Source organism: Trachurus japonicus, chromosome 7 (genome assembly GCF_045865225.1).
Source record: "Trachurus japonicus isolate A0001 chromosome 7, Traja_1.0".
Taxonomy (NCBI): Eukaryota; Metazoa; Chordata; class Actinopteri; order Carangiformes; family Carangidae; genus Trachurus; species Trachurus japonicus.
This window is the reverse complement of record NC_140913.1, coordinates 24,981,268-25,003,960: the sequence shown is the minus strand read 5'-3', so window position 1 is coordinate 25,003,960 and position 22,693 is coordinate 24,981,268. Positions and strand designations below refer to the sequence as shown.

Below are 22,693 nucleotides of genomic sequence, written 5' to 3'. Positions count from 1 at the left end.
TAAATTGATCTTTTTAAGATACTTGCAGATGTAACAATACTCAAGTGTTTTATGTCTAAATATTAGAACCTCCGCTGTAAGCACACTGAGGCCAATTTGTCGTAGAACACTGTAGAAAGAAATAATTTAGGCCAAAAGCTGGAAATTTGAGGTCTGCTTTTTGAAAAATTTCAAATCCCTTGTGAAAACACTCCTTCAGTAATGAGAATGAACTGTTTTGGTGCTTGAAATAGGATATGAATACAGTAATAAGTGTAGAAAACTAGTCTAAAATGAAATTTTGTAAGATTGCTTTTTGAGCATAAATGTTGTCATTCTGCCGTTCTGTTTTCACCAAATGTCTCAAATGTGAGATAAAAGAAGCTGAATATTGACTTCAAATTACATATAAAGCTCATAGCGTGCACGTGCAGACCTCAGGATGTTTAAATGACTTGAATGAACCCCGGTACCTTTCTGATCATGTGGCCCCCCACCTAACGGCTGTGGCCCTAAACAACCGCATACAGTGTTTATGCCAGCGGCCGGCCCTGGCCATGAGAAATGCTGTAACACTTTGCCTCCTGTCTGAAAATGTAAACCTGTTTTGTGTGAACATCTGTGTGTGTATATGCATGTAAGACATACGATGGAACAAATGAAGCATTGCAAAAGAAGGAAATATGATTGAGAGTCTTTTGTTCAGGAGGATTTCTTCATGCCACCCCTGGCATCTTGGTCCTGCTGCAACCACAAACACCTCTGCATGAATACAGCCATCCACACATCTGCATATGATCGCATACACAGATATGCATGAGGTTTTTGTTTTGTTTTGTTTTTTAAAAATAATTTATTATGATCCAGTTTGCATCACATTTTCTTTTCTTTTATGCCATGAGAAATGCTGTAACACTTTGCCTCCTGTCTGAAAATGTAAACCTGTTTTGTGTGAACATCTGTGTGTGTGTATATGCATGTAAGACATAAGATGGAACAAATGAAGCATTGCAAAAGAAGGAAATATGATTGAGAGTCTTTTGTTCTACTGTCAAGTCACAAAAAAGAAATTGGGCTAAAGATAATTATAATTTATTATCTCTTGTGGCTTAAAGGGATAGTTCAACATTTTGGCAAATTGGCCCATTGCCATAATCGCTATAGTCATAGCAGTAGGTTCATTACCTTTAATTGTAGGTGTAAGCTGTTTTCAGTACGGCGGAGCGCAGCAGCTGGCTGCTCAGAGCTACGCTATGGAGGCTAATGGAATTTCTTGGTTTCCCTCATTAAACTCATCAAATTCAACATCCCAAAACTCCACAGCGCTTTTGTAGACAAGTTGTGACCTGCACAACCACCACGCTATGAGATAATGACGGAACGATACGAAACGGAGCCGTTTTCGAGGTAAATACAGGGTAAATACGGAGACTGCTTGCTGAAAAACTGTCCCTGAACGCAACGCGCATCAGCGGTTTTGTATGAATTTACCTCGAAAACGGCTCCGTTTCGTATCGTTCCGTCATTATCTCATAGCGTGGTGGTTGTGCAGGTCACAACTTGTCTATAAAAGCGCTGTGGAGTTTTGGGATTTTGTATTTGATGAGTTTAATGAGGGAAACCAAGAAATTCCCTTAGCCTCCATAGCATAGCCCTGAGCAGCCAGCTGCTGCGCTCCGCTGTACTAAAAATAGCTTACACCTACAATTAAAGGTAACGAACCTACTGCTATGACTATAGCAATTATGGCAATGGGCCAATTTGCCAAAATGTTGAACTATCCCTTTAAGTAACAACCCAGACATCTATTAAAGTTTCTTTTATGTTACTTTTTTCTCCCAAATCGTGGTCTAAATTTACCTTCATGGATACCTGTTCACAGTCACTGAATTACTGACCTTAGGATGAACAGTTACTGGTATTGGAACCACATTTTCTTTTCTTTTATGCCATGAGAACAGCTGTAACACTTTGCCTCCTGTCTGAAAACGTAAACCTGTTTTGTGTGAACATCTGTGTGTGTATATGCATGTAAGACATACAATGGAACACATTGCAAAAGCATTGCAAAAGAAGGAAATATGATTGAGAGTCTTTTGTTCAGGAGGATTTCTTCATGCCACCCCTGGCATCTTGCTGCAAGATGATGAACTCCAGGATGAGTTTTGCGGTCCGACAAGGCCTCTCCATCACCACCGAGTGGCCACAGTTCTCCAGCAGGTCCACTCTGCATCCAGGCAACACCTCTGCAATGACTGAAGCTCCAGAGACATCCATCACCTAGATAAATATTGGGTAATTATCAGATACTGTATATACTGTAAGCATGAGACTTAAGATATTTTTTTGTTTTGTTCTTTTACGTTCAGACTTGAACTGAGCAGCCCGAGAGAGCTATCACTTCCAAGTTGTAACACAGCCACATGAACTGTAGGATTAGTTCAGAAGCAAAAGCCTGCATCACTTATGTATTTATAGGCTTTGCTGAGTCACTGTCTTAGAGGAGCATTATCAAGGGTATGGTAGTAACAGGACCTTAAGTCCACATGGGGGTGGGGGTCCTCAAAAAGCCTGAAAAGCACCTGAAAACCTGGAGTTTGTTTTTATGAACACAACTTGTTTGTCAAATATGTCCATCTCCTTGTATAACCTGAGAGGCATCAATCAATCAATCTATCGAACTTTATGCAAATTCACATACGGCGACGGGGCCGTAAACTCGACGTGCTGTGTCCATCATGCATGAGCGTCTCCGCCTGCAGACGTTCAGCTGAGGGAATACGCTGCTCAGCTGTCAGGAGCTCATACTGTAGCTATATTAGACTATAGCCTATTATATATTTCACTTTTATCACCGCTGAAAGAAGCAGGGTCTCTGCAGGTTTCACCAGCTCAAATTTAAAGGGATAGTTCAACATTTTGGCAAATTGGCCCATTGCCATAATTGCTATAGTCATAGCAGTAGGTTTGTTACCTTTAATTGTAGGTGTAAGCTATTTTCAGTACAGCGGAGCGCAGCAGCTGGCTGCTCAGAGCTACGCTATGGAGGTTAAAGGAATTTCTTGGTTTCCCTCATTAAATTAATCAAATACAAAATCCCAAAACTCCACAGCGCTTTTGTAGACAAGTTGTGAGCTGCACAACCACCACGCTATGAGATAATGACGGAACGATACGAAACGGAGCCGTTTTCGAGGTAAATTCATACAAAACCGCTGATGCGCGTTGCGTTCAGGGACAGCTTTTCAGCAAGCAGTCTCCGTATTTACCCTGTATTTACCTCGAAAATGGCTCCGTTTCGTATCGTTCCGTCATTATCTCATAGCGTGGTGGTTGTGCAGGTCACAACTTGTCTACAAAAGCGCTGTGGAGTTTTGGGATGTTGAATTTGATGAGTTTAATGAGGGAAACCAAGAAATTCCCTTAGCCTCCATAGCGTAGCTCTGAGCAGCCAGCTGCTGCGCTCCGCCGTACTGAAAATAGCTTACACCTACAATTAAAGGTAACGAACCTACTGCTATGACTATAGCGATTATGGCAATGGGCCAATTTGCCAAAATGTTGAACTATCCCTTTAAGACTTTTAAAGACCTTTTTAAGACCATTATGGATGAAATTTAAGACCTATCATGACAAATAAAAAACGTACAAAAGAAATGCGTAGTAGTCACAAAATTAAAAATTGATTGCAATATATAAATTGTGTTTTAGGCTTGTTTGTAGTTGAAAATACATTCAATAAAGCACAATGATTGTCGCAGGAGCATTTTATTGAGCATTTGCGGTAGCGAGGGCTCTACCATAACATTTTTCCCAAGGAGCACGCCTAAAGTGAACTATTTGGGGGCACAAAAAGAAATTGGGGAGTGAAATTAAAAATGTTTATGGAACATATTATTTATTTAATTCACTGGCAACCAACAGGCAGATGGCTTTAAGCCTTGAATAATGTTAAGGGTCAAACGTGACCCATTTTTACATTGGAGAACAGTAAAAACACCAACACTTCACCTTTGGCCTGAAATGTGATGACTTCTAATGTGACCCAGAATAGACAAACATGGAAATATTTCAACTTCTTTAATCAACAGACACGAGCCACAACCTGTTCTGTATTATGACCAACACAGTATTTGACACATGAAGTCAATACATTGGCCTTTGGTCACCCCTATATATATTATGGTATTAAACTAGCTACATCTTTTTATTTAACTCGGCTAGTTAAATCACAGTAGCATATAGATAGATAGATAGATAGATAGATAGATAGATAGATAGATAGACTTTATTGATCTATATGCTACTGTGATTTAACTAGCCTAGTTAAATAAAAAGATGTAGTTTAATACATATACAATTATATACTGATTTGTTGAACTTACAGGCTTGTTACTAAGTATGTATTAATTATCATGATAAATAAAACTCCACCTGTCACACAGCTCCATGTTGTCTCTGTGTGGCGTTCAGGGACAGTCAGGACAGTCTGAGGACAGAGTTTATATTAATGCACCGTGACACTGTGGCAGGTCTCTGTACGTCTTCACCACAGATCAGATGTTCAGCTGGAGGAGGAAAACTCAGCTGTTCTCGGTTCCACCGCGACGTGCGCCTGGCGTTTGTTTGTTTTTTGTTTTTTTTCCCATATCAAGCTCCGGTAGCGTCCTGCAGATCACCGTGCTGAGGCACCGGCCGGTCTGAGCTGCGTTCATGTGTCTCGGACTTCCAGAGCAGCTACAGCGCAGCGTTGTGACCTCAACCATGGTTGATGAGAGCAGAAATGTTGTTGTTGTTGTTGTTGTTGTTGTTGTTGTTGTTGTTGTTGTTGTTGTTGTTGTTGTTGTTGTTGTTGTTGTTGTTGTTGTTGTGAAAATGGGCGAGCTCGTGAAGACGCGAATTTACACAAAATAGTCACGAGTCAAAAAGAGCGATAAACCGCGTATCTCGCGTTTGGTCGCGCGTCACAACTCGAGCGAAAAAAAAGCGTTCCTCGTGTTTGGTGGGAAGCCCCTTGTGGGTCTTCCCACCAAACACGATGAATTAGACGAAGACGCGAAGGTCCCGTCGCCCAAAAAGAATCGGGTGTATTGCGTCGCAAAAAAAAAAAAGTCGCGTCAACCGCGTCTCGCGCCTAATCGCGTCTCGCGCCTAATCGCGTCTTTGCGTCACGGCCTTTTACACCGCGGACGTAACGAATAAACGGTGACGGTGTGAACGAACAACATAGAACAGGACCAGACGTGGCGTTGTTTCCTCTTTTCACCGACAGCTCCACTCTCCCTTACTTACACTAACTACTGTTATTGTTGAGGCCAGAGAATTGTGGGATTTGTAGTTTTTGACCAATCGCAGGTTGTGCTCTTTCTTTTTGTGATTTTCCCGGTTCACACATGTTTGTTTTTTTTAGGGGCAAATGCGAGTGAAATGCTCGCCCATGGTGGGCATAAGAAAATGTAATTATTTAAGACTTGAACACAATAATTCAACAAATTTAAGACATTTTAAGGCCTAAAATTTAGATTTTCACATTTTAGACTTTTTAAGACCCTGCAGATACCCTGTTATTTCATATAAAAGTTTAAGTGCATACATATTTTATGATGCTGTGTATTATATATTATATATTTAAGACCATCTTAGAATTTTCTAATAAATGTAATACTTTTTAAGGCCTTACTTTTAGATACATGAATTTAAGACTTTTTAAGGATCTGCGGATACCCTGAGAAGTTGTGCGCTCGCAGCAGGACAGATAATCAGATGGATAATCGGTAAAGTTAATAATTTCACTTAATGTGGCCATGAATAAATTAATTTCGATGTTTCGCCTGTTATTGTTGCCCAAACGCAAATCTTGAATAGGTCTCAGCTGTTTTCACATTTAAAAAGGTCTTTGTTGTCTTTGTACATATTGTCAAGGCCGCACATTTACTAAACATCATACTGTACTTACCTGGTCTTTTTTGCCCCATATTACTTGTAAAGGTGCAGTAATCAGATGTAAGTGATCCTGTAAGGCATATCTCGACTCCTCACTAACAATCTCCATAAACACTGATAAAAAAAAAAGTAAACAAAATTATTAGTAGACGTGTACACTGTTTGTTTACATAGGAAATTATTTTCATACCATGTAGACTAACCTTCTTGATAAAAGTTGTTGTGAGGCTCCCGAACATCCACCAGTCCTTGGAGAATCTGAACAATAAAAATACATTTTAACAACCAAAACATAGCAACCTTTGAAAAATAAGTAGGGTGAATATTATTCTGCACAATTTTTGTTAATCTAAAACACCTTTTTTTTGTTAATGTTGTCAGTTTCTAAGTGTGGAACTGACCTGCTGAGGGATTTTAAAGCGAACGTGGGAACAAAGTCTGAACATGTCCTCCATCTCTTCTGGTGTAGTGGGAATCAGTGGGATGTTTAATGTGTAATTGCTGTGCTCCAGATCCTGCAGATGGTTGTCAAATTTGGTCTCGCATGGATGCCTTATACCTGCATGATAAAAAACAAAAACAAAAACAAAATAAAACACACTTGTTATGTTTACATTACACAACTACAAAGGAACGTGAAATTATTAAGACTGATGATCTGTCTGATCCTAATTGTCTGAGTTTGAAATGATGATCCATTATGACTTTTGAGCCATGTGTTCAAATGAGGATTTACAAAGAGGCACCTTACAATTCCTTGTGAGCCACCTTGGTATTAGCAAATGAAATACAATGGTCTAAACTCAGCATATTTAATTCTCATCAGCTTCTAAAATAATAGAAACAGTGACCCTTATAATGTAATAAAATTCAACACCATCACAAACTGCAGCCTCCAAAATGACCGTAAAGTTTAGTCCGCAGACTCTCTGATACAGGTAGACACATGCACATACAGTGACTGACCATCTGGGCAAATGAGGGTCATGCTACAGATTTGTGGGGGATAGCAGGCTGCGTAGACTCCGGCTACATTTCCTCCCATGGCGGTTCCCACCAGATGGAAAGGTTTCCTGTTCAAGCGAATGGTTTCCACAAACTGAGAAGAATGAGGAACAAAAACAGATTTTCACTGGGATGATTAATAGGAACCTGACACACATTGTATTTAATACAGTAACTTCTCTTTTCATTGTACCTGGTGGATTCTTCTGACCTGCCCCTGAATGGAATAATCCTCTGTGTTGGTGCGTGTTGTTCCCTCATGGCCAGGCATGTCCACACACACAAGGTGCAGATGTTTTGGTAGATACTGGAGCAGTTGAAGAGACAAAGTACGGCTTAAAATCATGTGGTATGTACTACGTTTGGAGGCAAGAAAGGTTGTAATAATTTAAATCTTCTGAGCAGATTAAATGTACAATGACTCATTTTTTAGCAATGGAGACCACATGAATCAGTTATGACACAATATAATCTTTTTTTTGATATGGCAAACAGCATAATTTGCTTATTTACATTCCTATAGGCTATGCATCCATCCATCTGCTGATTGTTAAGTGCAATATTCACTCTTTTAGCTTTGTTTTTATTGGTGACTCACTCCTTTAGCTGCTCCACTATGTTTACCAGCTAACTGTCTGTCTGGCATTTGGTGCTAACTGAGCAGGTAGTGGACAGTGGTTTCTTGGAGATCTTTTTCAATCTGCTGTATCAGGTCATAATAAAGCTACAGGGGCAGTAAGCGAAAAGTTAAGTTCTGATGGCCTATGGCGTGGTTGTCCTCTGCAGATCAAAGCAACAACCTGTAATGTTCAGTGCAAGCCTGACCTTGACAACAGTGAGCCATGTGTCTTTGTGTGCAGAGAAGCCGTGCAGCAGTAAAATGGAGGGTCTCATCCCAGGCTTTCCTCTGTATGAGTAGCAGAAGCGGTAACCACCACAGTCAGCGTAGCGTACCTGCAGGCCCAGCGTCCTCCTCCAGTACCTGTGAAGGAGCAGGTATATATCTGAGCTGACACGTAGAGACATGACTTCACTGGAATCTAATAATAATGGAGCCAAGTGATAAATGGGCTCAGGAAGCTTTTATGTGTGTGTGTGTGTGTGTGTGTGTGTGTGTGTGTGTGTGTGTGTGTTGCCTACAGTGTTTTCAGGTTACTGCTAAAACACTGAGATTTTCATGTCAAGGCAAACCTGTGATTTGGGGCTTAAAGAAAAGAAAGAGACAGGAACTGACTTGCAGTTTCTCTCACCATATGCGCATAAAGGTCACATTAACCTATTTTTTTTCTTTTTTCTTTTTAAAGGACAGGCTTATCATTTTTCATTACGTAATTTTTCCAAGTGAGTCTTAATACAACATATGTACTGTACATTGAGAGGGTTATTTACAACTGCGATGGAGATTAAAGCAATTTTAGTGCACAGACAACAAAATCCATAACCAGCCATTTATTATAGTAACGACAATGAAGGTCACCCTTGCCCTTAATCTAAGGTGAAGTAGTCATTGTAACCCAAACTTGAATGTTTTTATAAGATCATACCCTAAATATCACTAAAATGTCTTTGCATTGATTGCCAACCAAATCCAAACCAGCAGTTGAGTGACAGTAAAAAGCTGATTTAATTTTTCAAGAGCAGTTTGTAACAGCTTTGAAAGGCTGTAACGCTCGCTGATGGATCTGAAAACACCCGAATGCATCATTGTCTCTTGAGTGAAACTGACATATTTTGTCATCTTTTTTAGATTATTTGTTCTGGAAAGGTAGAAACTGAAAAAATAAATGAAAAGACTATATATAAGATCCATATTTTATAACTACATTTATTCTGATACAATCCTGGGTATTCATTATCGACATCCACAAGAGACTTTTCATTTCTTGACCTTCTTGAGCCCAGTAAAGGAAATCACGCAGTATGAAAAAAAATACAAGTAGCTAGAGGACAGGACAACAAAATGATCAACCTTACCAGTAATACACCTTAATGAGAGCTGAGGGCCAGAGAAGAAAGGAGGCCACAAAAGCCAGAATGGGAATAGCCAGTGTTCCCCCAGCAATGATGAATAGGTTTACAACATCTAGTTCAGCTGCCATGGCTGCCTCACCTAAAATAACACACACACACACACACACACACACACACACACACACACACACACACACACACACACACACACACACACACACACACACACACACACACACACAAAAAAACGCAGTATCATCAGCATAAAACGTTAGTCGAGTCAGTATCCAATTTAGAGCATAATGGAAAAACAGATGAGAAATTGTGTCTTCTTCATCAATGCACATTTTAAGGATACTAAGTTGTGTAACAAACAATAACAACATATAACCAAGGTATTAAACTTGAACTGCACAGTATAAGTAATTGAAACATTTAAAAAATGTTACAACTTACTTATTAGCTGATTTTGGTCCTTGTCGTGTCTTCCGTCACAAACAAACACATGTGACGGCCGGATCAAGTGTGATGCTGTCTATTAATTTTGCAGCATGCAGACACACGCTGAGTTTATATGCAGGTATAACCGATGTGAGGAAAGTTTAAATAGCTGACTTAAACCTCTAAAATCTGACATAAATACAGCCCCTGTGAAGTGCAGCTAGTCCCAGCAGATTATGTTTGCTCTGGATAAACCATTGATTATTACTCATCACTGGGTAAAACCGGGCCACTACAGTATTCGGTCAATCTTTTAAAGTGAACGCACAGACCAGGCATTCCCTCTGAGTCCAGGTCAAAGGAGTCAAAACTCTCAGCAATAACCTTTAAACAGCATTTGATGCATCACAGGAGGTGTAATTTGAAGATATCAAAACAATGTTAAATGTTTATCTTTAGGAGGACCACTTGACAATACAAGCCCTTAGGGGTTTTTTAGTTTCTCCTGCACATTTGCTTTATCTACTGTATACTTTGTATGTTTTTTGTTGTTGTTGTTCTGCTTTTTAATATGCTGTTTTATATGTGCTAATACAATAATATAGTAAAACATTATTGTAAATTAGACTACAACAGGCTGCAACACAACATAATCACATCCCCCAAGTCTATAATTTTTAACACAGCAGGAAATTCATTGTTTATCAGTGAAGATAGTATGTTTCCTGCCAAAAGTTACAGCCTCATATTCAAAGGCTCACAAAAGGAAAAGGAGACAAATCAGATTAGATTGTGTTTGATTTGATTGTGTGTTCTTTTAAAGGGCATGATTTGACATTAGAAAATTGATTGGCCAATCAACAGAATTGATCAAGCATTTATTTTAAAAACTGAGTAATAAAAGTTGTTTTCTAGCACAAATGACAGCTTTAACTGTTAGTTTTTTAGTTAGTGTCTGAGTCACACTTGGTGAACTTTTTCTGTCAGTTTGAAAATCCTCCTCAGACTGTCTCAGGCCGAGCTGAGCTGAGCTGAGCTGAACCAAATCAGACGCCTCCCACATCCCCTTCAGGTCCCACACTTACCACTGGGTGTCATGGTTGTCTCCGGTTTCCTGCAGCCAGTAGTTAAGATCCAAAGGCCTTTTTTTTTTTTTTTTTTGCACAGACCAATGGGTGTCAAGACATCCACAGACTGTGAGACGTCATTGCTTCTGCTTCAGGCCTGCCCAACACTGTCAAGCATAGACAGACCCTGCGGCGGAGGTGACAAGACCGTGTCTCCCAACCTGAACTGCTTCCATACCCTCAAGGAGTAGGAGGGCTTCTTTCTGGGGGTCTCTCTGCAGATTTGCTTTCTTCTTCACCCTTTACTCCTTTTCAGTAATTTCCTCTCCAGTCATTTCATCTCCATCTCCAGTCAGCTCACACTGCCGACCTGTGATGGGTAGCCTATTAGCCACTCTTGCCACTCCCAAAAACGAAAAACAGAATATTACATAGATAATAGGAATGAATACAGAAAATAGGAATGAATACATAACTATGTAGAAACTGTAGAAATCAGAGTATGTAAGCCTTTTTTCTCCCTTATCTTAGAAATAACCTTACTGTAAATAAACAGATTAACATCTGAGCAACCCATGATAATTTCATACTACAGAAAAGGTCAGATGGTGATTTGTTAAAATTGGTTAGTTATGATATGGGATTCGATTTTAGCATTTTTACAGAATGAAAATCAGAGCTATATGAAGCCCAACATTACGGCTAATTCCATCTAATGGAGTGTGTGGCTGCCATTCTGCTGCATCTCTGGGCTACTACCGATGACCTATATACAAACTAGAGCAGAACAAATGGACATGACAACTCTGCAGAGGCTCGCCTTGCATGGGAATGATTCTCAGTTTAGGGTTTATATAGGGGCCGTCCTCAATCTGCTCACATGTCACATGCACACAGTGTGTTCCCCCAGGTTGTCTGCCAGAGAAGCCCCACGTCATATTAGCCACATCATCCTGGTGTCCAACTTGAGAGGGATCCTTGACACAGCAAAGCCTGCAGAGCAGAAATGTTAGAGCCAATGTGGCAACACTAAAATGTTGGGATCAGGTGTGGGCTACTCATCCGCAGAGCGGCAATGATTTCCTCTGGAGCTATGGGTTGTTGTTTTTTTTTTATCAGCATTGCAACTGAAATTTGGCAAGGCCATTTTGCCCTGTTGAGAAATACACTACATCCTCTTTCATAGATTTACGGTTAGTGTGGTGATCCAGCTGAAAGGGTGGAACTGCAATGACTGTCCAACCTTGTAATCTTGCAGCAGAGTTAAAGACCACCACAGCAAGTTGTGCCTGTGTGATATTACATCACACCTCCACCCACTTACTGAGGTACTTTTTCTTTTTTTCTAAACGAAGGAAACCTCCCCTGAAGCCACAGAAAAGTCCTTGTCCTCATGGCGAGTCAGGGCTGGTTTAGGTTATGCTGCAGCAGATCTGGATCACAAGATGTGCTATCCAAATCAAATCCATCAAATGTATTGTTTTTTCCAAACTTGAGGATGGAGGGAGTGAAAAGCCAGAAAAGCAAAGGGGGGATTAAATAATGTTTCAATTACGGGATAACAGTGCACATTTTCTCCTAGAACACAGTCAGTGACAGAAATAGATGTGTGAGGTTCAAACTCTCCGCACAGCCGATCAATCACTGCGTAAAGTGTGTGTGTGTGTGTGTGTGTGAATGTCAGATTATTGATTTTGGAAAGTTACTGAATTCTGATGTCACAGAAGTTTGGCGGGTGGAAGGGAGCGAGGAAGGGGCTTCCAAACAAGCAGACTGACCGTGCAGGGAGGAAAAAGATCTCTTCTTATGCCCGTTTAACATTGTAAAGAGGAAATGATAACGTAATCTGTCATGTGGTCAAACAGTTAGCTAATAAGTCTGGCCACATAGCGCATGTGTTCACTGTACCACTGTGTATACTGGAAATGTTATTTGTCCTCTTCCATGGTCCATTGTTTGCCAGACGATGTACACATTGTGTTCACTTCGGAAGATCTGTCTTTGAGGAAAACACTGTGCTCTCTGCTGCTGTGTTAGCATCAACCAGGTTCTTGCAATAATATCTGCAAAACAGGGTTGAGAGATGTAAGAGGAACTAACACAACAAATTATTATTCATAAAATACATTTCTCTACCTCTAAGATATTAAAAAGGGAATAATACTGGTGGACAATACTGACTACAACTTACCTAAGATACAGTGCAGCTTGTTCTAAAATGGGATGGTTCAAAAGAAAAAAGGTACAGTACGTAGTAGCAGGTCTGAGCTCATCTAAACAGGGCTTGGTGGCGTCTGTGACTGTGTGCTTATGCAATGACTCTAAGGTGCAATTATGAGCTTGAGATCTTTAATTAAGGTCACTCTTACATTTTAGGGCAAATATTCATAAACTTTAAACCCATGAAACTATACCTTTCCATCTCTTAACAAAATACATAGATTTTGTACTTATTTACAGGAAACCGAACAGAGTCAGAATTACCATAAACACAGCAAATTAGTTGATATATTCAGTGACAACATGTGAGGTTTTCCTACAAACTCATAATGCATGCAAACGTTTAACCAATAGAAAATGGAATGGATACCAAATTTCTGTTTGGGTTTGTTTACATGTTCAGAGAGTAAAGTGAAATCCAAAACCCATGACATTTAAAGTTTTACACTGTTTCCTGTTGGTGCTACTGGTAAAGATGTGATACAGTATCACTCAATACCATGCATTTAAATAATGTTTTTGTTACGTAATATAGCACAATTAATGGCTGATTTACACTCTGGTCTCCACCTTGTCCATGTTTTCAATGGCACAACAACAACAACACTGAGTATTAAACTGTAACTTCTTGTTCCCGTTTGACCCTCCTCTGTTGAGAAACAGCAGTTAATGCTGCCATGTCAGTGGAATCTCAGAGGCTGGAAACTGGTGCAAAAAAACAAAAACAAAACAATGTTCTAAAGAAATGTAATATTTTCTCATCATGCAACTTCGATGAAAAGCAGAAGGCCGAAGGGAAAGAAGACGACAAACACACAAAAGATGGGATTGTGCAATCCTGAACTAGATCCTGTCAATGATTAAAAAAAAAATGGCTCTCAGTCTCAGGGCAAGTTGCTGTGGTTCTGTTCATGACGCCATAATATAAATTCCTGCTTAGCTAAACTCTCAGCTTGAATAGCTTCTTCAGTCCTGATAATGGTTATGGCTGCATATCTTAGCAGCGTCCACCACAACCATTCACTGATGTATTGTTGTGTTTCTATGGGATTCATTATACACTCGATTAGGGGCTGTATTATTGTGATAATATTTATTATTCTGACAATTACAGAGATGTGTTACACTTAGGGAGGTTCAAACCCTAAAATATATATCCTCATATATATTTAGAATTAATTATGTGTCAAGAGGATCTTTACATTCATTAATGGACAATAAGTCAAAATAGTAACCAGAGAAACGACCCAACTAGAGTTGCTTCACAGAACAAATAAACATATTCATTTGCACACAGAACTGACATTCTTTTATTAAGGTCTCTGCCATCTAAAATAGAGCATCTTATTAACTAACAGTGTTAAGTATGAGCCCTCCTAATTAATAGTGCAGATATGATAAGGGGGCATGTTTTTCAGTTTCGGTGCAGACAAATCTGATGACAAATACGGATTTTAATTTGCGTGTGTGTTTGAGCGAGTTGCCCTCAGGTCCTCAAGAGCGCAGCAGCAGTCACAGCTGTTAGAGCCACAGCAACCACAGGTCCCCAGATCATCCACGGTTTCTGAAACAAGTGGTGACACAGAAATGGAAACATGAGCATCACCACAGGAAACCGCCCATCCAAGGGTCGCCAAAAAGCTTTGACAGAGGGAAGTTTGCCACTGAGACCAATGCAGTACACAGAGAACGCAAGTTAAAAACAGCTCTTTCAAGATCAAGATAAGCCCACCCAGGCCAACTGAGAGAAACAGTTGTTAAGCATTAGCCATCCAGACAAGACAAACAGATGTCAGATGTTGAGAACTGTACGATTAGAGAGGTTAGATTTGAGACGTTAATTTTTGAAGTTTCCCCAGAGGAAGGCATTCTGGGAAATGAGGAATATCTGATTAGGTCATGCAATGATCTAGAAGACACTGATGAGAATGAAAGATGTAGGCCGACTTGACAGGAGTAATGTGTACCTTACTACCACAATGCGCCGAAGCACCAATACAGCAAAGCCAGGATAAGGCCGATGACTATGGCTTGAACAGGCAGCAATAGGGATGTCTACAGAAGGGAAGGGATATTATAGTAATCAACTGCAATGGGACATACTTTAGTTGGGCGTTGAGCTTTATTAATAAACTCCTCAGTCAGTAGCCTGTGTCTGTAATTGGTGTTTATACAAATCTCAAATGTTACACATTTCCATGTCTAAAAGCAACATTAAAAGACAGTGGATGAGTAAGAGAGAGCAGGTGTTGTGTGAGGTTAAAAGAAATATTGTGAATCTCACTATAGATTCATGTTTTATGCCCCAAGACATGTCACAAAATAGAACGTGTTCACAACAATGTTGCTTAATTTGAAGCAAGCAATCTAAAACAAATACTACTGCACATGTTTGCCTCCTATGAAAATAAACTTTATGCTACTCTTCATATACTATATCATTTGTCACACACTAGTTTTGTTAAGTAAAAGCCTGTGAGAGTGTCTGATAAATAATCACTCACCTTTGTTCCCTTCTCCTGTAATTCCTTCATGTTGGCTTTGCACCCCTCCAGTTCATCTGCGAGCGACTGTTTTTCCTGCTCAGTCTTCTCATATTTCTCTTTTAGGTCCGACAGCTCCATCTTAGCCTCCTCATACTGCAAAGCAAATCATCATCATCGTTGTTGTTATTATTAGTGGGATTTTATTTAAACTAGACACATAGATTAAGCAGTTACATCAGTGTCAAGTATTGTGAAGTGTAATTATTGCTAAAGCTGCTTATCTGGGTGCTACTGAATGTCCTCCAACAGGCTTTACGGGCTCACCCTGTCCCTCGTGCAGAGCAGTGCACTGCTGAATTTTGTATATATTTAGCTAATCAGGGCGAGCGTAGTCATTAGACTTTAAGTGGTCTCAGTTTCTACTTCCATTCAGTGACTAAAGAGCAACACACCACACTGGAATGAATGACGTTGGTGTGTTCAAGAGCGGTCTCGTCTCTGTCATCGTCTATTTTTCACCGGCTGACCTGTCACAGTGTCGCTGCAGTGGCTGATCTGATCCCCATCCAGGCTGAAGGATGCTTTGAATATTCAGGCTTTAAACTAGGAGCTGGGATTTCCTTATCATGTTAATGGAGCTGCAGGTTTCTTGAGGAATCACTATCTTACTATCAAAAAGACATTCCAGTCGCCCATTCACACTGAAGTCGTTTCCCCTTTTCCCCTGTAATAGTCTTATCTTATTTTGCTTTATCGCTGTATTTCATAACGGCTTCATTCCAGCAAACTCACCGTTGTTTGAGTCTGTGGTCAGTATTGTTAATTTCTGTTGGTTTTAACATTCAGCCACGGTGGCTGGCTGCCTCTCAGTCCTGGGGAACTGGTTCAGGGTCTGTCTGTTATCAGTTGTCTCAAAATAGACAATCAGGCCTTACTGGCTCCAAATACCCAGTGACACATGCTTGGTCCACTTTTATATGAGAGGCGTATGACAGGAAGCTCTTGATTGACTTGATCATACTGTGGAGGTCTGTTTGTCAAACAAGTGTATGGAGACAGACCCTTAAGACTTTAATTCCCACCATTTCAAAATTAGACTCAATTCTAATGACATCAGATCTGCTTTTAAGCTACAATATCAAGGCAAATGAGACCCTACTGTACATACCGCTGAAACAACAACCAGTAGCCCAGATGGACAGATAAGGGATCAGGGTGTGTGTGTTTTTCTCCGAGTTGGAAAAACAGTCCTAATTTAACCAAAATGTTTGGAGTTTCACATCAGCGTGGTTGGTTGTTATCTGGAATAACAGCTTTTTATCAGCTTTCTTAGAAAGGTGAATCATTTTCTATTTTGTCACCAGAGATAAAATGTAAAAGATTAAAGAAATAGTATTTTACTTTGAACCAAAAAATATACATTATTCACCTGACCACATCATTTTGGTCCTAACGGTTCATGTGTATGGTTCATAGTAAAATCTACAATCAGTTTTTACTGTACACTATATTTTCTTTTGATGGTTCTGTATGTTGCTCCCAGAAGAAAACTCCTACCTTTCACTGAGAGTGCATTAAGGCACTTTCATAAATACTGTAACATGTTGTCACCATTGGTCTTATAAAGCAGCAGGTCAGCAGCGAACCAGCAGCAGCTGCAGTCCTCCGACTATGTGTTTACACTGGATCCATTCTGTTGCCGTACTGCTGCGCACTCAGATTTAGTTTTGACCAAACTCACAGATCAATAAACAATCTCGCGTGGAGATATGCAATAAAATAGATTTGAAGCCTAAAACATTCCTTCGGGCTGCTTTTATGTGTGATAAATGATGTAGCCAGTCAGCCAGAGGACTGAACGATGGGAGTGAAAAGCATGCAGCACGTACAGGGTCCTCACTAACCGTCAGGTCGAAGGTCGATGGTGTGAGAAATCATTCTTAGGAGTGATTCCAAGAAGGTTGTCAAATAAGGGCCTAACTCACTCAGGTTGATGTCTGTTTATGTTTAGAGCATACCTCTCTCTGCAGAGCATTGCTGCGACTGTCCGCCTCCTCCAGCTGGGTCTGCAGCTTGGTGCTGTCCTGCTGGTGCTGGAGCTGCAGGGATGCCAGCCTCTTCTCCAACTCCTGCTGGGATCGCTCTAGGGCTTTGAGGCTGTTGCTCAGTTCAGCATTCTGGGCACGTGAACTATCAAAAAAAACAAAACAACACCAAGTTCAATAGGTGGAGGATCACAGACTGAGTATGTGTATGTTCACTGTGCGGCCAGGAAGCAGAGTCAAGCAGATGAGACAGAAGAAGAAGGAGCATAAGGGTGGGGAGGGCGAAACTGAATTTGTGGTCATATTGCTCACCGACCTGGAAAGGTCTTTCTCCAGCTGCTGCTGTCTCTGCAGCACTGCCTCTTTCTCAGAGCGCAGTACTGCACATTCACTCTGCAGGTTGCTCTTGTCTTTCTGGTTAGTCTTAAGGAGTTCCTCTCTCTCAGCCCTGAGGGAAGCACATTCACTTTGCAGACCGCTCCTTTCTTTCTGGTGCTTATTCACAACGTCCTGTTTCTCAGATCGCAGGACAGAGCATTCCTTCTGAAGGCCGTTACACTCCACCTGCATCGACTGCAGTTCACTAGCTGTGAGAAGAAAAAAAAAAAGGTTTTATATAATGATGCATTTCCTGAGCAGATGCTCTAGTCTTAATTACCATACAGATGAAGTGAAATCCATCATGTTTCTATTTATATATTTTTAATTTCCTCTGAACTTTGAACAAGCTAGCGTGTGGTGTAGTAGAGGAAGACATATTTCATACCATGTGCCCATTAAGCAACACTATAAGTGGAGAACACAGCCACAAAGCCCTCATTCACAGCAGCCACTCCACAATCTAATCTCATTTCGGCAAATCATATGGTTTTGTCATTTGTAAATATAAAAGAAATACTGAGAAATAGTCCCAGCTTAGGAACATTCCTTTCATTCCTAATAATTACATTAAACAACAGTCTGACTTTTGTGTCGGTCTTACCGTCACAATGTTTACCTTACAGTTCAAATAGTTCACATTACAGAACAAATATGTGGATGTGCACCGCGCAGCAGTACCTTGTATCTCTGCAGTCTTCTGCCACTGCTTGCTCTGCTGCTGAAGGTCACGCTGCAAGCTGTCAATCTCATGCTCATATTTGCTGGCAGTCTGACGCCACTTGTCTAGATCCTTCGAGACGGTTGCCAGGTTAGTCTGGATAGCAGCGACGTCACGGTCCCGCTCAGCCGTGGCCGACTCCAGGGCACGTTTCAGTGACTTCACCTCATCACGTGCGCCTTGTAGCTCGTCACGTGAACCGGAGGAATCGTCTATCTGCTCTCTGAGGATGACCATTTCGTCTTGGAGCTGCCGCAGCTGGCCTGTCGGGAGCGAGGGTTGAGTATTCAGATTGTTTGTGTTGACATTTTTACTTGGACAACGACAGCAGTAAAATTCAGCCACTTTGCTCTCTAAACAACCAAGGGGGGATGGCTGCAAACAAAGCAGAAATATACCTTGAAGAAGTTTTATCTGTTTTGCAGATTCATCGGCCTGTTGTTTATTTTCTTTTCTCTCTTCCTCCAGGACACCTGCAAAATACATTTCATGTGTTTGTGAGTAGCTCAAGTGGAGAGAAAGGTGTATTTTTTAAAAATAAAAGTTGAAATGCTACCTTGTAGCTCCATGCATTTGTGTTTCTCAGCATTAGCTCGCTCCTGGGCTTCTCGAAGTTCATCATTCAAACGCTGGATCATTTTCTCAGAGTCACCAGACGACCCCTTGTTTGACCTGCTCAGATCATCTGAGGGTAAAATGCAGAACAAAAACGGTTAATCGAAGCTAGATGATTCATTCTCCTACAATGAGAGTGTAGAGCGGAGCTGACCTTCCTTCACAATCACTTAAGTGCAATCAGAAACATTAGAGAATAAAGTTTAAAACATAATGATACATCATACAAGGATAGTTCCACTATATTCATTTTGCTTCAGTCCCAAATATTTAACCAGGGCTGGCATGTTGGATGATTTCCCCAGATATTAAAATGGGCCTATTACATAAACTAATTGCTCAATCCAGAAATAGACACAACTGCATTATCTGCATATTTTAACCAAGCTTTCATTCCAAATTGTCCTTTACTCCCTCCAGTGACATATGAGTCTCTGGCACGTCCATGTTGCTTGTTAACAACAAGTTTCTGTAAACAATACACAAAGGGGAATGGGCTAGCCAGGGTTACCAGGGTGCTGTTGTGTTTTCTAGAAGAGGAAACAAGCTCCACAAATACCTTGCAAATGCCCAGTGACTATCTTGATCCCCTAATCTACCATGGCTAGGAAAAGAGATGACCTCATCATCCCAGACTGAGCATTTGGCCGAGGCAAATAAATAAAAAAAAAAAAAAAAGGCGAGACGAGTCACACATGTGCACCATAAATGGACACATGAGAGGACTGAAGCTGCCGTGAAATGCTGCTTTTGTTTTGAAAACTGTGATTTCATTGCCGCTAGCACACGTAGCTGCATGAACACACACACAAACACACACACTCAAATACTGTGTAAAACCTCTGTTGTGATTTGTGGTGTATGTATAAATGAAATATATTGAACTGTTTAATAGTGCTACCAAATGGCACTGATGAATGAACCTAAAATTAACGGGTATGAGGCGTCTGCTGGAGGCTGGTGGCACCCTCTGACTCAGACACATGACCACCCAGCTGTGTGCCAGACAAAGGATGGGCGGGCAGTGCTATGTCCTGCTTGTGTGTATGAGGTCGTGTGTTCCCTCATGCATTGCATATGCATGGGTGAGATTCAGAATGTGAGTGGGCTCCCTGCAAGTCCAACAGTTTTAGTCCAGTGTGTGTGTGTGTGTGTGTGAAAGACAAATGCCCTCTGAAAAGAGCACGAGGGATAAAGAGTATCTCAGATAAGGGCATCCAATGTGGTATCTTTAGTAACATTTGTTATTACACCCATTATGCCGCATGTTGCAGAATGACACCTGACAAAGTGATAATGGGATTAGTCTTTGAGTAAAAATACCTCTCTGACTAGTTGGGGATATTGAGCATCACACTGCCTCAAGTGACGACTGAAAAAATTGTAGGAGAAAGTCTTTTTTTAGCTCAAGTGCTGAAGGCTAGAGCCATCATGGTCCATCTTTCGCGCTGTCGGTTTTTCTTCCCCCAGTAAATGTGACAGCATTGTGAGGATTAGCACTGCTTGCTCTGAAATGTCTCCACTCTTCAATGAGCCTCTACAAAAAACAACTGTTAATCAAATGGCTGGGAGGTGATACCAAGTCTCGGTCACATACACTCCCAAAATGTGCTCTATGTGACTGAAACTGAGAAATACCCTCATCAAATGACAGAGCTACTGTTGTCGTGAGGACACTGTTTGCTTTGTGCTCCCTATGTACTGTGCAGTGTAGCATTACAAATTCATTCATCATGCAAAATTGATGCATTCACTTACATGCTTGCAGATACATCTGAGTCATACACAGCTGATTTTTTATTTTTACATTTTTTTGTATAGCTCTCACTCCATTATCCCCTGGATTTTATTTTAACCAGTCTCCCTAAATGTCACAGCTAACGCACATTAGTCAGCTGATGTGTCCTCTGTGTAAAGAGAGTCCATCTTCTAATAAGCTGTTGACACTGGAGAAATCAGCCTCTAAAACAAGGCCATCTAGAGCACTGTTAGAAGCAAACTGCCCTCATAGGTCCAAACATTCATTTTAACTATGACTCATGCTTTTTTTTTTTTTTCTCTCCCCACATTGTCAGGTGGTAAGATATGCTGTGTCAGGTAAGAACCATTTGAAGAGCAAAACAATGCCAAGTCATTCACTTCAGTTCTGTCTGTCCATTAAAGAAAAACAGTTTGTTTACCTTTAATCAGCGATACATTATTCAGAGGGTCACTGAACTCTTTCTCGTCCATTTTCTTATCTGTGAAAAAAAGGAAAAAAAAAAGACTACATATCATGTGAATTGACAACATATTCATCACAATGAATTAAGAGACAATGAAGCAAAATAAGACGTAGTTTAGATAAATACCTTAACTGAAATGATTAAGACTATTACTGCCTGCGTCAAGGTTAAGAATTAGAGTAATTTTGAAAGGTAAACACAGAAATGCATGTTCATCCGAAAACACATAACAAGTGCTTTTGGAAGAGGCATCTGCATAGCTGCTGAGAAATTTCCTCTGAGGACTAGGTCACAGAAAATGTGCTAGTAAAGGTTAAAAATAAAACTTATCATCATGAAATGTTACCTTATATGATCCAGGAGCTACAGTATTCTTTGTGCTGAGGCTACAGCAGTCCCTGACATGAAGAACTCTTCTCCAACTATCAGATATTTTCAGATGCGAAATGGAGCAGTCCAAGCAGTGAAAGGGGAGAGGGGGGGGCGCCGAGGGGATGACAAACACTGCGTTCGAGACCTGCCTGCTATGTAGCTGGACCGAAGCCAGGAAAGACAAAGAACAATTTGACATAAATGCACATACACTCAAAGTGTGGTTCAAATGCTACACTAAAAGGTAACTCATATCAACAGCCTCAAAAACATGACCCCCCCCCCCTGTTTTGAGGCTGAAGTCCGCAGCCCCTCAACACTAGGTCATGTATCCGAGTAGGGCATCTCGGAAGCTGCAGCTGCATACTGACACAGAGGGGGTTTTGTTCAGGGATCAGTGCTGCTCTCTGGTCAGTTGGTACTGATGTAAAAACCTACAGGAAGACACAGCAGGGGGGCTGGTGGTGTGTGTGGGAATGTGTGCCATCTATATGTGCAGCATCCACCTCTTCCTTTGTTTTGTATTCTAGGCCACTTTTTTCCCCCCACTTTGAATTACTGGCCCTCAGAGTTAGAGCGCTATGTCATCATCCTAAAGTTATGTAACTCATATAGGGATGTATTGTTTAACTTTGTTGCACTGCACTACAAAATACCACAGGTAATTAGACTACATTTAAATATGTCAGGCTGCATCTGAGGATTAATTTCATTATTGATTAATCTATATATTTATTTTATTTCTATTTTTTTTTTCGGGGAGGGGGTTGGGTAGAATATCAGAAGCCAAAAACAACAAATATTTTAAAAGGAACACTGTGAGCTGATGTTGCCTGCCTGACTGACTTTTATGACATACTGTAAGTTCATTTTCTCATTTCATGGGGTGCAGTCCCATAACGAAGATGACGCGTGTTATTTTCTAAATACTAAAGCTTAAGACTCAATAGTACAAGTACAAACAGCTCTCAAGAGAACAGGTTTCACCAAAGCACTGCATAGTCAATATACATTGAGTAATTGTTAAAAGGGTGTTGCGTCATACTTTAACAAGTGCAAATCAGTAAAGAAGAAACCAAGAGGAGACGGTGTTAACTCTTAATGAGTGTGGATTGTGCTGTGTGACCAGTTTCCAGCCTAAGACCTTAACTTTGCTTGGGAAAGTTGGTAAAAAAAAAAAAGATAAAAAGGTTTAAGACATAAAGTTGCAAATCATTCACACGTT

General features: G+C 40.6%; 2 protein-coding genes across 3 annotated transcripts; both read right to left on the bottom strand.

Annotated features, from left to right (window-relative positions):
• Positions 1-2,033: 2,033 nt before the first annotated feature.
• abhd6b (abhydrolase domain containing 6, acylglycerol lipase b) lies at positions 2,034-9,461 on the bottom strand. Its single transcript, XM_085783128.1, has 9 exons — positions 9,355-9,461; positions 8,902-9,037; positions 7,753-7,909; positions 7,121-7,234; positions 6,889-7,021; positions 6,324-6,481; positions 6,126-6,180; positions 5,936-6,036; positions 2,034-2,259 (listed from the first exon to the last, which is right to left on the bottom strand). Exons 2-9 carry the CDS (start codon positions 9,024-9,026, stop codon positions 2,080-2,082), a joined length of 1,023 nt encoding a protein of 340 aa, XP_085639254.1. The 5' UTR covers positions 9,027-9,037; positions 9,355-9,461; the 3' UTR covers positions 2,034-2,079.
• A 4,447-nt stretch (positions 9,462-13,908) lies between these two features.
• slmapb (sarcolemma associated protein b) lies at positions 13,909-21,501 on the bottom strand. Of its 2 annotated transcripts, XM_085782299.1 has the most exons (10): positions 21,443-21,501; positions 21,052-21,111; positions 18,813-18,941; positions 18,655-18,729; positions 18,217-18,519; positions 17,474-17,744; positions 17,131-17,302; positions 15,131-15,265; positions 14,594-14,681; positions 13,909-14,190 (listed from the first exon to the last, which is right to left on the bottom strand). In XM_085782299.1, exons 2-9 carry the CDS (start codon positions 21,101-21,103, stop codon positions 14,598-14,600), a joined length of 1,221 nt encoding a protein of 406 aa, XP_085638425.1. In that variant the 5' UTR covers positions 21,104-21,111; positions 21,443-21,501; the 3' UTR covers positions 13,909-14,190; positions 14,594-14,597. The 2 variants fall into 2 exon arrangements, with proteins under 2 accessions (XP_085638425.1, XP_085638426.1); XM_085782300.1 differs by lacking the exon at positions 14,594-14,681.
• Between the last annotated feature and the right edge of the window lie 1,192 nt (positions 21,502-22,693).

Bases quoted from the DNA above. Each gene is read 5' to 3' on its own strand.
- slmapb (XM_085782299.1), bottom strand. From the start codon at position 21,103: ATGGACGAGAAAGAGTTCAGTGACCCTCTGAATAATGTATCGCTGATT. The intron at 18,730-18,812 runs GTAGCATTTCAA...TGTATTTTGCAG, and splicing joins CAAATGCATGGAGCTACAAG to GTGTCCTGGAGGAAGAGAGA. The intron at 17,745-18,216 runs GTACTGCTGCGC...TTCTTCTCACAG, and splicing joins GAAGACTGCAGAGATACAAG to CTAGTGAACTGCAGTCGATG.
- abhd6b (XM_085783128.1), bottom strand. From the start codon at position 9,026: ATGGCAGCTGAACTAGATGTTGTAAACCTATTCATCATTGCTGGGGGA. The intron at 6,482-6,888 runs GTCAGTCACTGT...TTTATCATGCAG, and splicing joins GACCCTCATTTGCCCAGATG to GTATAAGGCATCCATGCGAG. The intron at 6,037-6,125 runs GTTAGTCTACAT...TTTTTTTATCAG, and splicing joins CAACAACTTTTATCAAGAAG to TGTTTATGGAGATTGTTAGT.